The 18,580-nt window shown below is 43.7% G+C and overlaps 1 protein-coding gene across 3 annotated transcripts in view; it reads right to left on the bottom strand.

Moving 5' to 3' along the window:
• Window positions 1–18,580, bottom strand: part of LOC149282375 (arf-GAP with GTPase, ANK repeat and PH domain-containing protein 1) — a 154,751-nt gene that overhangs the window by 30,336 nt on the left and 105,835 nt on the right. For all 3 annotated transcript variants that reach the window (XM_089498233.1, XM_089498234.1, XM_089498235.1), the window contains exon 10: window positions 3,603–3,707. In XM_089498233.1, coding sequence (XP_089354359.1) covers window positions 3,603–3,707 — 105 coding nt within the window. The remainder of the gene's footprint in view (window positions 1–3,602; window positions 3,708–18,580) is intronic.

Here is an 18,580-nt window from a genome sequence, read left to right as displayed (position 1 = left end):
CATGGGATGTGAAAGTCAGCATGGTGCCGTCACGCAAACCACATCATATACCGTCATACATGTTTTATATACTTAGGCAGGACTAGAAACCATCATTGTGCCAGTCCAGGGATGCACCACATGACAATTCGGCATGTGTCACAATGAATGCGGATCTGAACAAGTCCCGCTTCCCACAGCTGAGTATAAAAGGCTCACTGAATATTAGGATAACGTGTAATGGAATCACATTGACCCACCAAAGGAGAGTGAACACAAGTGAAAACCCCACGTCAACAGGAACATACTAGCCATGCGTTTTGATCACAAGGGACAAAATATAGCTGTAACATATATGATGCAATGGAAACACAACCATGTACACGTGTGTCAAATGACTACCACCAGAAGAAAGGAACAGCAAAAATAATGACTACAAATAATGACAAATCAGCGTTCTGGTGAGCCGTGCCCCCTAGCAGAGGGTCAAAGCGAGACACCTCATAGAGGTCGAGGTACAAGAAATGACTTATTAAAAGCTGACCTCATCTCATCCTGCGGATCACCACCAGTAACGGGCTGCGCATCCCGGCTCACATATGCAGATTGCTACCCATTCCACCCCCATCCAAAATCACTGATCACAGGCAAACAGCAGAAGATCAAGGTACACGGACACTTAACAAGACTGGAGGAGGAGGCCGCACCAGCACTCGTGAGATAAAGAGCGTTTAACAAGTCTCTGGGGGCCACTCCACGGACCCCCCCCTTTGCCAGAGCCCCTTTCTGCCCCTTGAAAACCTGAAAAAGAGATAATTGCCAGGCTATTAGCATGCTCGGCTCGCGCTGCCGCTGATCTCTTAACATTAGAAACAAATAAACCCACATGAAGGGGGAGATTATCTGTCTGAAAAAGGAATTGAGTCGCCCCCTGTCACTGTGTTTCCCATTATTTGCGTTTCGGACGCTGGCCGCGTTGCACTTGACACATGTGGCAGGGCGGCGTTTCTCTTATCGGTTATGCGGGAAAAACCTGTATTTGGAAACAAAACAAGACAAAAAAGAAACACGCAAAAATAGCACATGGGACCGGCAAAAAGCCTGCATGGAAAGCGATCTGTATGTGTTCGGGTAAGTGGGATGTTTGAGCGTGGATGTTACAAAAGGGATGACGGATTAAAATGAAAAAAAAAAATCTTGGTTATCACGATTTAACCTCCAAATCTCAACACGGCTCGCTTCCGAAGAATACCATACACAGGTGTAACGCGTTGTTCTGCAATGTGTTTTTACCCCAAGCAGTAAAAGGGTTAACATCTCTCCCACTAATTATGTTGCATCTTATTGCCATACACTTAATTAGCTGCATTAATGTGATTTCTTTTTACATAGGCAAGCAATTAAGGGCTATGATTGAGTTTCATTCAATTAGCCTCAACAAACATGCTAATTGATGTCCCAGATGCAAATGAGATGTGGTGAGGAGGAGAGGCGCACACTGCGCAGTGGGAGGGGGGATCTTTACTTGAAGAATGGGGTCTCCGCGGGGTCTGGCTGCCGCCTCGCACCCTGTGACTGGCACCTCATGGGGCACTGCTCTGGGGCTGGGTGGGAATGAGAACTTTCCTTCTTGGGAGGGAGGGCTGCGAGTGACTTTATATCGGACCCCCGGGGCAAGCTCTTATAGCAGCAACAATTAGCCAGCGCAGACGGCAGCCAAACGTCAGCAGAAAGCAGATTCGTCGGATTGCTCCACAGTCTGCTGCATCCTTACAGATATAGGGGGTCAGTATCCAGCTCCCATCCGTGGCCACGCGATCCGGCAATCGCCGTACTATTTTATACTGATGCTTCTCCAAATCAGTCACAGCAGAGATCGTTCTAAACGGGGCTTATTCACCGAGAAATGTGAGGTCTGCAGCTTTCTCGCAAGAACAAAATAAAATGTAAAAAAACAACATCACCTGTGATTATTGCCAAAGTATCTAAATAAATCAGAAGATCAGGTCTATTGTTGGCGATAACGAGCACCGCTTACAATGACATCGGAACCCACCGTCGCGTACCTTATAGAAAGGTACCCTTTACCCGCTACACTCACACCGTACTATCGCTTACCCCGCACGTGGATTGCTTGCACGTAGGGATATGTATGATAGCAGACGAGTTTATTTTGCAGAGATGAACATTTTACCAATGAAAAAAGCAGCAGTGGCGAGACTGGAGAGACTGACGAGACGGCAGATGTTTTCAGAACTAAAATTACTAGAGGGGGGCATTGGGGGGTTGTATTTTTTTTTATAAAAAGTTCACCATCTTATTTTTTTTTTTTAAATGTAAGAGGTATTCATCTAAGTTGTTAAGTGTCGTCTAAGTGTGTTTACGTGGAGACACAGAAATGTGTTGGGTTGGGGCACTCTTATTACGTGTGTATGTTTGTATATATTTACATACCATACGTATATATTTACACACTATATGTATACACACATCTATCTTGAGATGGACATATACATATGTACATCCGTGTGCCACGCTCCTGATGCCGGGTTGCCAGTGGCCCTTCCTGACCAAGATTTTCAGACAAAAAACTAATCTGTTAAAAAAAATAAAAATAAAAAAGAACGAAGCACATAACCTCTCTGCAGCGAAGGGAGAGCGAAGGAAGAGAGAGAAGGGAGGGAGCGGGGGCTCTCTCGCCTTTTGCTTATTGAGTTTAAGGCATTACACGCAGCAGCACAGAGGGAAGCAACACTAATTTTAATGCCATAAAATGCTTTAAAAGTGCCCCAGGCCCCAGCTACGTGGGAGCTACTTGCACCTAAATAAGACACGGTTCATTTCCTCTGCAGCTTAGCCTAATGTAATCAGCAGCCTGGAGACGCGAGCGCCAGCAAGCACATAGAGAGGGGGACACACCGCCAGGGGTCCAGGGGGCTGCGGACAGATTGCTGTTGATTAGAGAATTTTTCAGTTTTGACAAGGATGTAACGAAGAGCTCGTAGAGACCATCACCTGGGGAGGAGGGCGTCTCGGACAGACGTCACCTCCGAATAGCCCTACCGCAGATGAACAATACATTGGCATGCAGTGCGCCAGGATACACCGACGCAGAATACCAAACACATGTAGATACCCAAACAACGGGGCACAACACAAATGGCACACACAGTCGTACTTACACAGAGCCATGTAACTAAAAGAAGATACACACAACACAAAACACTGAAACCATCAATCTCCTAAAACCGATGATTAACAGATCCATGTGACATGACCACATAAACAAGGTGTGGGTTCTTTATTGTATTAAATGACTCAATCACCTGAGACTGACTATAAAAACCATACATGCTGAAATAACTAATAGGATTTGGGGGGGGGGTTTAATCTTGAACCAGCCAAGTACATTCAGTACCTGATTCCTCCAATACATATGAGTGTCTTCTTATGGTACCAGTTTTGGCATCACAAGGCAGTCAAAAGTCAAACAATTGATACATATTTACCAACAGCAGATACACAAACCAACACATGCATCAGATATACCCATTTATACCAACATGTGGTTACACTGGGGTGGAAAATCAAAAGTCAAAGTGGTGTTAGAAGTCTGCACTCACATGTAAACTGGGGTGATAGGTCAAAACTCCATTATCACTCAATGTGACATATTTCTTCTTCCACTCCTTGTTCAGCGACTTTCCACTTCTTTTCAGCAGCATGCCCTACAGTGAAACCAGAGATAAGGAACATTAAGGAAGGAAAGGTAATTGAGAAAGAAAGTTTTATTGGAATGTATCATTTCAAAACGGACAATATGTACTGCAACGCACCACGGTCCACCGGTGGATTACACCAAAGCTAATTTTGGCTCTGCAAGAACAGACGTCAATTCCAATATTAAAGCAAAAAAATGTTTATGGAATCGATGACATTCTAACATTATTAGAGTTCAATTACTCAGTCGTCAGTAACTCAACACAGGAACGTGGTGTTTGGGGTCAGCCATTGTCGTAGACAAATGCCATAACAAGGACTAGTAATAGGTTCCTAGACTAGCTAAACTAACAATGTTCTACACTGTCCTCTGGCATTTCAAAGTTCAGGCTCATGTAGAAGTGTAGATGAACGTCCTTGACGGAGCAGGAAAGAATGAACTCTCCCGTAGACATGTGCTCCTCACCCAAGAGCTAAGGCAATTTGTATAGGTGGGAGTTGTGCCCCCTTTGGCCGTCACAATACAGCGCTCGCACTCTTGCATGGAAACACAGCTCAATAGCAATTATTTACCAGCAAAGATTTATTGATCCGGTCCCGCTCATGGAGGAGCGGGTTGGGAGGCTGAGAGGGACTTGGGGCAGGAAGGTCCTCAGGAAATGTGAGCGGGATGGTGGCACGAAGGAAGCACAGCTCAGCTTGCAAATTAACTCACAATCCCCATTGGGAAATGTGGCACTAAATAATTCCCAAAACACAACATTTCACACCGAGGCATAAAGCATCGCCATTTAATGCTTAAAATATCCTCTTTTATATAAGGGTTTTTGTTTTTTTGTTTTTTAAGGAGATGCCACAAACACAATGTCCCCTAAACCTGAAAATGAGATTGGAATACAGCGCCCAACTGGGCTGCTAATGGAGCGCAAGAATGAGGAGGGAACCTGAAACAGTCAACCTAGGGCACTAGGAACCTTCAAGTCAGTTCTGCAAGCAATGAAAAGCGAATATACAAATACACCTTCAAAATCACCAACCTCCTGAATACACAAAGGATGTGCAAGCCAAATAAACAAGTATGTTGCTAATTTATAATGAACCCAAATAGGTAAAGTCTGCTATTGGTTTTAGCAGCCCTTGCCGCAGGTCCTTGGTACTGAGATGGTTAATCAGTGTCACTTCCCCCCCAAAATCTGTTGTTAATAATTCTGTCACTGTGTAGGAGGAGGGGGGACACCGGATTACACTTTAATAGAGCTGTCAATGGCTCCCAAAAGCCCCTGCCGGGTGCCGAGAGGAGACTTGTTATTGTGGTTGCCCTATTTGCTAAACCTGGAATAAAAAAGAAAACCAAGGAAAAGAAAAACAATAAAAGGATGTTGGTGGCGGGTCACATCACCCCAGTGACCCCACTGTCATTACCAACATCTCACCGCTGGGAGGATATCACACAGGAGCTGGCTTCAAAGAGCCCTGCACAGGAGAACAGTTAATGACAAGCAAATCCAACTCAAATGCCACTAATTGGCTAAACCGCTCACCTCTCCAGCGCTCAGCAGTAATTTACAATAATAAAGAGAGGGAGATAGAGGAAGGAGAACGTCGCTCGCTACCATACCCCCCCCCCCACATACATATATATATATACATAATGACCGATAGATTCCAATCTGGGGCATCTATGGAATTGGGAAGGTAATTGAGAAATAATGTAGTTTTAACCTGTGAATCACCAAAACACTAATCCACTGTTGGTTTTCCTGGAACTACAGTTCCAATAATGCAAAACACACCAACCAGGCTTGGTAACTCGGGCAAAGCTAAAGAAATCTATGCAGGACTAATAAGCCAGACAGAAAATTCTAGGAGCCAGGAAGGGGTTCTTCCATAGACAACGATAAGAACACAAAACATCAGGCTACGGCAGTAAAGTGTTAGGCGCTGGTCAGGGAATGGTGGTCCAGGGCAGCCGACATGCTCTCATGTAATGTTTGAAGAGCGCCACTAAAAACTATCTTCGCTCTTCTATCCGATTATATTCATCACTGTACATTGTTTTTCCCTATTGCAGTCTATTGGTAGTCAGATATCAGAGACAGTGTCAGATTTGGCACAGGTAACAGAATCTGGAGAAGAGTGTAGTCAGGGGTCAATAATGGCTTTGGGACCGGCTGAAAGGTGGAGGGAGGCCATTTCTGGAGTCCGCTCATCATATTTTGTACTGCTTTATATTCGTCAGGGCACAGCTATGTTCTAAAATTCAGCTTCCCTAAATAACAAAAACCATCCTGTTCCGGTGGCCACAGCTGAAGTTGAAGCTGGAACCTCAGGGAGGCTATTACCATCCACCCGTGACCACAGTCATTCCAACCTGGGGTCCATTATAGGGATGCTCCATCACCTGCCCACCCTGCTGTCCCTGCACATCTCTCCCAAGGCCAACAATTAAAAGAACCATTTTCTCCCAGCTTGATTTCCACAGGCCACTGCAGCTATCCCCTGCATATTAACTGAAAGTCTGTCGTATCTATAGGGCATTGTGCGCATGCGCCACAATATACAGGTGCATGACAGTCACTTCACAGAACTATGTACACATACCAATTGTGCTTTTAGCTACTATTAAGTACAATGTGTATAATCATTACATGCGCTCTAGGTAAACACCATTGATATGAAATATCTTGGGACATTATTTAAGTCTGGCCCTGCAGGGTATCCGTGCGAGAAGGGTCAGGCTGGCTCTTCCCAATGTATGGTTAATGCAGATAGATTAACAAATTTCATCTGGAACTAAATGCAACATTGGATACATCCTCCATAGTACTGCCAAAAATTACAGAATTATTTATCACGTATAAATGATGTCTCTTGGGAATACTTGTAAGATGAACCAAGAGCTGGCACCCATAGCGTGTTTCCATAAGGATTCTTACACTTAAGACCTGCTAAGGGTTATTTACTTATCCTTAAAAAGAAAACTCCATTCAGTGGCTCAGCCCAGAGGATTTTAATAGAACTTGGACTTAACATGCTTGGGTCCAGTTCAGTTCACGGTGTTCCTTGGAGCAGTTCTCACCAAACTGTGGACATACCCATGAAGTTACCCCAATAGGTTTCATATGATAAGAATACTTCATAAGGGTTATGACAATTACATACTAGGCTGACTTAAACCCCAACTCTGGATATATCAGCATAGGAATGGTTTCCACCACTACACACACCCCACATAAAGAGGGCAAGGTATACAACATGATGTATTACCATGTATCGTAATGAAGAGACCGTAAAAGAGCTGGCTGAACTGATAGATGTTGAACTCCTACCGCTTATGTGTTGGTTGAGATGTATTCACTGGAGATATAATGGTTCTTTGCTTGCTTTGACTGTAAGCAGGAATAAGGGCCAGCCCAGGCAGATATCCCAAGCTGTTACATTTAACGTAATACATTTTAGCCACATAGGGAACCACTCAAAAGACTGTGCTGAATATGTCACGATCTCTGAATCCGGCACAGTTCAGTGTTAATCTTCTATGACCTGCCGAGGGCGGCTTAGCTTGATAGAAATGGCGGGACAAGTTCACCTGAAGGTCTGCTACACAAGAAAATCCACACACTGGTCTTCAGGAAGGAACATGGTAAAGCTCAGCACAGCTTGGCAAACAATGATCTGTCTGAGGTTTATCTGCTGAGTTCAGCATGGCTGCAGGCAAATTCCAGACATTATACCATTCAGTCATATAAGCTATAGCAGATTAGACCAATATCTCATGAAACCTGTGTTTATAGCTAAAGGGAAGAGACGAGGATCATTAAATGCGTGACTAATTAAATTAATTAGTTTTACACACATAATGTGCTCTCTGCCTACTATTAGAACTCCAGTAATTATTGGGAGGATGACCCCACTCGTAGATCTTGAATGGCAAATATGAAAATCAATATTTATTAAACTTACTGGGCTATTGGTTTGATCATTATTGGGTTTAATGTTGACTGTTCTATGCAACAGCAGCATTTCTAGACCATAAAATCCCAATAATTACTCGAGAGGCACCTGCATTATGCTACAACGATACCACATCATTTTGTCTAGCGAGCCAGTGCGTGTTGTTGTATGCATGTTCCCAGCTCTATCTTATGTGTAGTGTTATCCAGTGCATGTTACTCTTCCTATATGTGTTATAGGAGGTACCTACTTGTAACCAGGTGTTCTCATAGCAAATGGTTAAAACTAACAATGTTTGCATCCAATACCACCTAAATCTCACGTTAAACATCTCACTGTGTTCTCAAGATCTCCCTCCCCACCTCCCAATGAAATGTTAATGGAGACCGGAATGCATGTCTTATAAATGTAACGGGGATCGCATTCACTTTGTTCACGACCACAGCAGATACATATCGGTGAAATATGAGCGGCTCGAGGAGCATGGCTGAGTGCCTTGTCCAAGGTCCTGAATTCGGTCCCTAGCGGAGCTCTGTCTACAGGATTCCACCCCAGCTTCTGCTTCCCTCATCATTAATTCTCTGTCTCTGCGTTCCTTGCTATCTGCCTCTTGTCATGAAGATGAAAGTGACATTATGCTTCTAACATTAAAATCATTTGATACACAATGTTTTACGAGAAGGACATTTAATGGCTCATTTAGCACAACAGTTATTAGATTTTAGTCAACAATTAAAGGGTGGCAGGATAAAAAAGCAGGGTCTGCGCTTTTTTTGCTCTTCAAAATATACATCTTCACAGCTCCTTACACATGACAGCTCAGGCGCCCAGAACATGCACATTATAGCGGAGATCAGATTGATTCCACGCTGCTCGGGAGGCGGCCGGATCCGTATAAAGGAAACACACTCCTTTTTATCATTTAACCATTTGCTTACAGAATGCCATTGTTACACAAGGCGGCTACCCGGCCCACACCCTATCCGCGACGAGGTCAGTTTCGGGGTTTTATGCTCGAGCCCGTGTCCCCTGGACACTCAAATGGGGTCGAGCACAGAACCAAAAGCCCACGCAACGGGGGGGGGGGGGGGGGGGGCTATGGCTTCTCCACCGTCTCCTCTTCCCCCCACCCCCTGCCTACTGACACAATGAGTCTCAAAGTGTCATTCATCTCGCTCAGCGTCTTCGCGGAGAGCACATTATCTCACATTGTTATTAGCAAATACAAATGGAAAACAAGAGCAGAGCCATTTGTAACTAAGTGGAATAGCGCGTTACACCGTCTCGAGGTGCTATCGGGGGGGCAAAGAAATGCATCTTTGTAAATTTTCCCGTCTTTTCTAAATCGAACCTGGCTGGTTTTTTTTTTTTAGATTTCCGACTAACTCAAGTACAGTACCCCAAAGCCATTTACTTCATGTACTCTGGCTGCGCACCGATTTCTGCACCGATAACTGTTAGGCAGCAATTAACACGAACAAATAAACACAAAACTCCCACGTTCATCTAATGAGCACTTCCATACAATACGATGTATTTACACACAGCGCGCTAATACCAGCGGATCACTGCCAGAGCTAATTCCAGCTCGCTCCATTCCCCATAATAACTCAATCAGCGGATAGAAAACACACACGGGGTTAACCTATTCCCCGCCAACTGGCACTGCTGACCACTGCAGCGGGGAAGGGGTTAAGCAAACCAATGAAAGCCTTTTTTAAAAAATGTTATTTCCTGGTGACGGTGCCGTATCTGGAGGGATATTACCTGTATTAGATATATTTATAAGCCTAAAATGGGATAGACAGAGAGGAGCTCCAGCGTCTCCCCCGACCCGATGGTCCGCAGGGCACGGCCCCCTGCACCCCCCACCCTTACACTGTCAGCGACAGGAGCTACCCAGAGAGCAGCTAATGGGATTAAACGCCGGCTTTAATTTTAATGAACAAAGTTGCCCGTAGCAACATAAGCGGCAGCGGAGGCTCCGTTATCATTAATAAAGCCCAGACAACATTAGAGGCCCGACAAGAGCACAAAATAAAACGAGAAGAAGCCCCCGGCCCCCACCTCCCGCTGGGCTAAATTGGCTGCCCAATTTTTCTTAAGTGTCCGCACTATTTAGAAGGCAATTTATTAATTTTTGTCATCCATTGTCACTTTGACAGGCCATCACTTCCCCATTCGGAACTTTACAGAAAACTAATTGAAGGACTGGCAGTATTTATGAGGGATATTATTTATCAATTACGTCTGATAATGATACTCTGCCCCGCTACCTTCCCCAGCCCTCCCCACCTCCTCCTCCCCCCCAGCGGCTTCCGTCGTCACATTGCACATTGACGGACATATTGTCTCTCCGAGGGCAGCACTCGCACCACCAATCTTTGTGACATCGGGCAAGGAGCACACCACCATCTCTTCAACTCCTAAAAAACCCCAAACTGACCGAATGCTTCTTTAAAAGTCTGCAGGGAGGCTGGTACATGGATCCACAACTTTTTCAGGTCTATTTAATTTCGCAGCATGATCCCATAATTTTCGAACTATAAAAATATTTGCAGACAATTTTTTTTTTCAGAATTCAAAAATATTCACGCTTTGTCCTGTACAATTTATATTTGTGCACAGATAAACACACAAACGCCTGCAAATTATATAATTTAATAACATAAATGATATTTGGGGAGATAAAATGTTTTATTACCCCAAAGTCTATGCTACGGCCACTAAACTTCACCTTCATCTTTTTATTGGTCTGGTGGGTTGGATGGGTTTGACTTCAACCATAATAAATTACTCTTGGAAAGGAAATATATGTATAGAAGGCATTTGACTTGTTGACTGTATGGTGGCTCCAATGCCTGGTGGGGTGGGATTAGGACACCGAATGCTCAACCTTTCACGATTTAATTAAATGAAGGACCGTACAGAATCCATGACCATCAGAAGGATGCTGACAGAGGAGTACAAGAAGAAACTATCATAAATAGTTTTTTTTTTGTTTTGTTTTTTTAAAGATGGAGATGGTAAAAAACGATAAAGTAGAAAAAAAAATAATCACATTGTCAACATGGAAGAAAATTAGGGACACACCATAGGGTTGAAGAAAGAGGGAAGCATAGCGGAGATAAAGTTCCCCTAATCACAGTGGGATCAATCAGAGCTCAGGGTTCTCTCCCCAGCCCATGGGCGATAAGACTCTGAACAGACACACACTGAATGGCGCTCATTTGCAGCAGTATTGTTGGTGGGAATGAAGCAGGAGATGGAAACGCGGGTGTCCTTTGTGAAAGGGGATGCCAATTCTGGGAGGCGTGGGACTGATGGACTCCAAACTTTCAAGGCCTTTGTTTGGGAAATGTCAGAAGAACATCAGGCTAGCCCGTGAGTGACATGGTGGGAGAGAGCAAGGCAACTATCGTTGGAACCAATCTAAGCATCACCCACCAGCTCACTCCTCCAGCTAATCCATCATCACCTATGGGACACAGGGAGGGGACAGTGGCCAGACTTGGTCAGAGATAAGTACATACGAGCAGCCAGTACAAGGACAGAGAAGGGCAGGCCTGGGGGACATGGAGAGACGGAGATGGTGATAAAAAGGAAAAAAAAATCTCTACAAGCATGTTATCTGATGAGGGTTCTGGGTAATTAATTATAAACTCAATTACCTAACGCTTACTTCAGCACTCTCTATTCATTAAGAGATAAAGCCTGACTTGGTGATAAGTTTCTGTTCCTTGCAGCAGAGGGCTCCTGAGTCTGTGTATTACCAGGGGGGCTGATCAGAGGCAGTGGGATAACAGCATGATCACAGGCGACAGATCAGCGACTGTACAATACACGCTCTCAACAGGAGACCCCACTGATGTTTCCACGTGTAATTATCACGGGGCACCAGCAAGCATCGTCACAATCCATCTTTGCGCAGGTAGACCATGCTGGCAGTAAAGGGGTTAATGTTCACTCAACGGGCAGAATAGGTCTACTTAAGGTTAGAAGGCATATACTCATTAATAATACGCAGGGCAACGCATCAAAGTTTTCCCAAACATGCGAGCTCGGCCCTTTGTACCGGATTGTGGCAGGCGGGGTCCCAGTGTCCTTCTCCCAGGGACTTGTGACGGCGGGTCGTTAGTATTCACGGGAATAATTAGGGCTGCAGTTAATTTCATTAGAGGCTTCGCTGCTAAATGAAGCAGATTATGAGACACCTTTTATTACAAGCCGTGAAATTACAGCCTGTCAGCTGCCAATTGCAGAGTAAAACAAATGAATTACAGCATAAATAACACATGAGGGGGGGGCTCAGCTACTAATGGCAGAAGGAAAGTATATGCGACGTGCAGCACTGCAGGAGATAGGCTACCAAGTCATAATTATCAAATTGTCGCAAACTTCAACAACACAAGAGAAGTCATTAAAGGAAATGCCCTCCTGAAATTACCTGCATGCGAAGAATCAAATATCAGGGGGCCAACTATGGTTTGTGAGAGGCCTTCGACTCGAGGGGCCACACGTTACTCATTCAAATATGCGTTATCAAAGGAACACGATACACAACGTTACTTTACTTTTTAAACAAACTTCTATCTTCCCTCCATATTCTGCAGCAGGCCCCATATTTCAACAAGGGTCCTAGGCAACTAGGCCTATGGTAGCCCACCTTATGCCTCCAAATGGGTATATGGACATAAGTGGGAGCTTATAAGAATGATCAACAGGCCACGCGCGCCCTAGAAACAACATTCAGCATTAAATCACCAGTTTTATTCTGTAGGAAAAGGTCTTGCGTGTGCTGGTTACACGTGTTGTTTGGAAGGTTATTAATCAGCCACCTATGCAAATTGCACAGAAAATTATTTGATTTCATATGTTGCAGCTGGCATTCTCGGTGTTATCTCAAAAGTGTTTCTTCCCAGATCTTCTCCTGGAATCAATGAAACAAAAAGTGCATGGCCCACAGACTTCCGGAAGGAACCGACGTCATTAGCATTGCCATAAAGAATGATCTCAGTGTGGAAAATCACCCCAAACGTCACGGACAATGGTAACCTCTACGTCTGCCGATAAAGGAGATCTATTGGAACGGAAAGAGATTCCAAGACCAAGGACATGCATTCTTTTCTGAGGAGGTTCTGTTGAATATCCGATAGAAGGGTTCAAGTGAAAGACCGTAAAACCGAAGACAACTAATTTGCATGTTTAGAGATGCAGATTTTTCCTCGGGATGGACAGGGAAGAAAAAGATTTTGCCCCAAAGTTTGGAAATGTGCCCAAAATCAAACCTTTTGTGGACATGCGTTTTGTTTTTTTGTGCAAGGCATATTGTAGAATTTAAAATATATCTAAAGCTCCACTATGGTTATACAGCAACGAGAAATAAACCTAGACGAGAGATCTCGATATCAATAACTGCTAAAATACAATAGGAGTTTGCTTTCCTTTGACAGCGTGGACTGTGAACTTGAGGAACAAGAACGGAAGAGGTTAATGCGTGGCCTTAGCAATGGGATTCGGAGGCCTTCTTCACCGACACTTTCTTATTATCCATACGCGCCGTGCAGACGCTCCAGCTCCTTAAGCCTCCGTGGGTATAGCCATTTGACATGATAATAGCCATTATTACTGGTAATCAGTCATTACTGGGAGGATTGGTCTGTACAGGTGAGGTACTTTACTGCATTTGCATGATTACATTTCCGCCCCTGAGCTCTGCACACGCAGACAGAGATGTGATGCTTTACTACCACCATCGCTGCTTTGAAATTGGAGACCATGGCTTCCATGTTTGCTGAAAGCAAAAAGCTTATTTGAAATGCTGAATGGATCAAATGTATACTTTGTATATAAACTGGGAGTTTTTTCTAGGATATACCTAAACTGCTTTCCGATGCAAAAACAATAATATGATTATGATGGGAAGGAGGTTGTATGGGGTGAGGAGCAACTAAGAAGATATAGAAATAAGACATAACAATGAAGAAGGGAAGGAAGATGAAAGAGTTGATTTTGAGTTGTGACATCATACGCGTGGAAAGTGAGCAGTTTGGGCTGTGAACCTGCCTCGTCCTCCCCCTAGTCCTTGAATTATTTAAATGCCGTCCAGGTGCTACCCTCTGTGAGGCATCCAGATGATTTATGGAAGCGCTGTGAGGTGGGTACCACTCGCCGTAGGGCATGTAGAGTGGGTAATTACAGGAGGACTGATGAAGGAGGGAGAGGGACTTTCAGGGCTATGATGGTTGATTAGTGAACAGTTTTTGGACATAAGGCTTTAAATACATGGGGAATTAACCCTGTTTTGGGATATATCACGGGTGTGAAGGGAACAGCTTAATATCTGGTAAAGGTATTGAGTTTGGAAAGATCTCTGCTAAGATTACTACAAAGATTGGCAATTCACTACTACAATGTTGCCAAATATTAAACAACACTGTTCCAACTTGTGAATTGTATATAAAACATGATACTGTTATCCAATCTTGTATCCTACACAGCCTGTAAGGATTAATGCAGGTGCTTTTAACAATGAACACAACTGGTTTGCTAAAGCATATCCTACTGTGGAGTGATGATTCCATGAGGACCACGGAGCAATTAACAGACATTGCAGTGGTCCAGGGAGACCCCTAAACAAACAATGCAGCTTCCAGCTCCATCAGTGGTCTAAAGATGTTCACCACTGATTGGCTGCTTCAGTGGCAGGAAAGTATTACCATTGACATCCTCGGGAGCACTTTCCATGCACGCTTAAAGGGGGTCTCAACAGAACCCTTGCTTTATCGTTCACCGAGCCAGTACTGGAGCCAACTGGCAGTAAGTATATCGCAGGCAAAGAGATGCGTCTGTCAGAACATACCTCTCGCGCAGAAAGAAGCTGCGGGCACCATGTAATGCATTAAAGTGCATATGATGGCTGGAGTATACCTTTAGCAGAAATGGTTTCTGCAACATATAATGATCTATAGAAGCTTGTCTATGCGTAGTGCTGCCTCCTAGTGGTAAAAAGGTGGACATATCTGTTGCAAACATCCTTAGCCTTTTTTTATACACAAAAACAAAGACATAAGGGTTGTGGAGTTCTCATGCATGATCAGGTCATTTAAAAGGTCACTGTAGGTCACCAATGGCTTTTGTATTTTCAGCCCTACCAAAAACGTGTCATTTCATAAGCCTGTGATGGCAAAAGGTGCATAAAAGCCGACAGGGCGGGTAATACAGTTACATTTATATGCTATACAGTTGTGCCACTATATCACACCTTTACTTAATCATGCTGCTTGTGATTTGGTATCCTGTCAGTTCTAAAGCTTCTAAAGAATAAAAAGGTGGTATTTATGGAATGGGACATGAGCGACTGTATCTGTGGCTTCACTGACACAGAAATAAATAACGCTTTTGGATGTGAAAAGCAACAGGGAGTAAGAGAAGAGATCCCCGACGCAGTAACACAACTCGTGCAAGTATATACATCATTTATGTTTAGGAGTCAAGTTATTTTCTATCACAAGTTCATACCGGTAGTTGTAAATAGTTAGAAAACAAACTTTGATACGCACTTCAGGTACAATGTAGTAAAAATTGAGCAGCTCTTGAATAAGTGCCTTTGCGCCTTTACATTGTACAGGAAAGCAAAAACATACCCTGCCACACCAAGGAACGGCAAGCAGATTAACAGGTAGGAAAAGCAAGCAGTGTGTCTATGGTATTAAACCCTCCTTGGTCTTTTACGGGGCACCAACCAGCATGTTCCACACCTAAATTCAGTCAAGAGGGAAGCCCGAGGAGCGCACATAGAGAACGGGACAGACAGGGTGACGAGGAATCTCTCTGCAGTCCTTCCTACAAAGTCTGCGCAGCCCTCACAACACCTTTGCCCTGCAAATCAATTTATTCTTGTTCCCCGTACAAAGAACCAGGCCATTACAATGACAAACACAAAGCTCGTTCATAATTAGCACTTAATTAGTACCAGGGAACAGATGTTGTTAGAGCTTCAGCAGCTACACAGGTTCTGTAAACAATGCTTATAAATCTAAACGAATGTATTAAACATGATGTGCCTGCCATCCGCCACCAGAATAAATGTGCAGCGGGATGCTGGCTGACAGACCCGGCGATACCGTTCACGCTAACAGTAATGTGCGTGACACCACACCCGTGTTACCGCACACGGCATCGGCACGCTCTGCCAGCAACACAACCACACTTGGGAACGATACGAAGATATCAGGATCAACGCTGAGGTCTGTTATACAAATAGACCTACATAAAATACTACAAACAAAGATAGTTGGGGGACTTGGCCAACCAAATTTATGAGGATTTCCAAAAATTGTTTAACACCCCTCGGCATGTCCTACATCGCACCCGCACGGCAACAAACCCTTACTACAGAATAATCTAGACACCCCAATATCCAACGTACGCGGGTGAGAATAAAAACTGCTCTGTTGATATCAGATTGTCCTCCACACCAAGAAGTAACAGAGAAGTCCACAAGGCCAACGAGTAGAAATGTAATTTGCAGGCTTTGCCTAAACAGCCAGCCCATGTGTAACGAGCGAAGGTTAAGTTATATCAAAAAGTAAAGAGCAGAAGTGGTAGAGGGTAATACAGTGAGGCGATCTAAATAGGCATAAGATATGCATGAAACTAAGGCCAGACCAAGGACTGATTAAGCCCAGGGTCCCTGTATCAGGAAGGCTTGGGAAGAATAGATGGACTGAATGGTTCCTATCTGCCATCAAATTCTACATTTCAAAAAATATCCAGAAAGAAAAAAAAAACAAAAGGGCTCCAGAAAACCAATGTTAAGTTACTGGGTATTAATTGTTAGAGGAAGGCATGTGGAAGGGTATTAAGAAAGCAACGAGATGCGTGCAGAACATCGACTAGAAAAGGAACTGGCATCTTAGGAGCATGAAGTGGCACATGCAGGGTACGGGGAGGGAAAAACAAAGGCACAAGCAGGGAATTAAAAGGGCAAACAGGCACACAAGGGGTATTAACATGCCAGACAGACACACAAATAAAAAGGACAAAAACATAGTAGGGTATAAAGAGAACCAAAAGCTATGTGGGGGTATTAAGGGGGCAAGGAGGATACCCCCATAGTATCACTCATAAAAGATCTGAGACAGCGTAGCAATCTCATATGCAGACAAACACACACACTGCTCCTCTCATTACATCTAATTGGTAAACATGATTGTGAAGCTGGGAGAACAGACACTTAAGGAAAAGCAACAAAAAGGGAAAAAATGAAGTGAGAGAGAGTGTGCAGACCCCAGGGAATTACCAAATCAATTAACAACTAATTCAGGATGTAATTTCCGGATTGCCTCTTAGCACAAAACTGTATCTTTAATTTCTCAAGCAATAAGCATCATCCAGAGAGAGGGCTCTAACACACACTGACGCTTCAAATGAGTTTACAAGTATCTCTTTTTGATTGGCTATATAACATTATTTTCTTCACAGTTCGTTGACACTGCTGCCGAGTGCTTGGAAAGATTTAATTATACTGGTACAATCGTTAGCAGCTTTCAGTCCCATCCACAAGGACTCGTAATGAGTCTCTGTGACTCAACCAACGCTGGGTGACCAAATTATATGCGGCAAAGTGATACAATTCCACTCCTAATGGGAAGCTGTTTATGGGCCCCATTTAATAAAGATTTGTCCCAGAGGCTCTGGCGTGAGACACCGGGAAGAGACGAACAAACTTCTGTCCAGAGGTCTGATGGATCTCTGCCGCCGGCGGGTGGTAACACGCGGTCTGTATGCGGTCCTGTTTCACTGGGTCTAACTGGAGCTGTCACAAAGTGGAAGCACTCAGCGATTCAACAGTCATAAAAAACACATTTCTCCCTCCGGTATCCTGATTAATAGCCAAAAGCTCCTCATAAAACACAAAAGGTCATAATTACATTTATGGGAATAAAATAGATAAATATATTCCTAAGCAGCACATGATGTAAAAGACAAAAGCAAACAGCAGAGAGACCCCCTTTTATGAGAGCTTTCAATGAAAAGAATACAATCACGCTTCAAAAATAGACCTTAATTTCCCCTGTTCTTCACGAAAAGATTTACCTAAACAATACATTTCCGCTGTGTGTAAATATGTCACAAACGAGTCCAGAACCTTTGTGCGGAGTTAATTTCTGCACTTGTCAGAAGAAAGAGGGAAGCAGTTGTCAGGGCACAGGCTCTTGAGAGCAGAATGTGTGCAAAGTTAAACTTCTTCCCCTAGTCTGAGAAATCACATCTGCAGCTCCAACATCACATGTTTGTACGCAGGACAGGAACTGCATGGAAGATGTACATTTCCTTTTAGAGAAAACAATGCTCAGATAGCACTATTTATGCAAACGCAACAGTAGACATTCTACTGCGATGGGCAGGAAATATAAATCAAGGATGATGGCTATATTGTTATGCAGGGTATGAGTGAATTATACAGGCCAACTGATTATTATCTGTCATCAACATAGTATCCCTGCCCCAACCACTGTATGTCTACCAGTCCAGCATGGTGTGTGCGTATATATATATATATATATATATATATATATATATATATATATATATATATATATATATATATATATTTATATATATGATACGGGGGCTGTAGACCCTGGCAGCAAATATCTCAGGAGCCACCTCCCATCTGCCAGCACTGATCTGCATGTCACCTTCCCTGCCTCATTTGTACCTCATTAACTGCCTCTGACTTAACAAGATTTATGCAAATGGCACCAGAGGAGCCTCTGCCTCCCACTGCAATCAGGAGTTCTGTATGTACGGCTCTCGGCGGCCAGAAATATGGCAATTGTGAGGAAAGAGGAGGCTGGCAGAAATAGCGTCAGATACAAGAATATTTACTTATTACTTCCTCACACACGCATATAGAACT

This window comes from Sceloporus occidentalis, unplaced genomic scaffold, assembly GCF_023333645.1.
Source record: "Sceloporus occidentalis isolate IW3139 unplaced genomic scaffold, rSceOcc1.0.p SCAF_117, whole genome shotgun sequence".
NCBI classification, from domain to species: Eukaryota; Metazoa; Chordata; class Lepidosauria; order Squamata; family Phrynosomatidae; genus Sceloporus; species Sceloporus occidentalis.
Note: the sequence above shows the minus strand (reverse complement) of the source record. Positions and strands in the feature narration are given on the sequence as shown.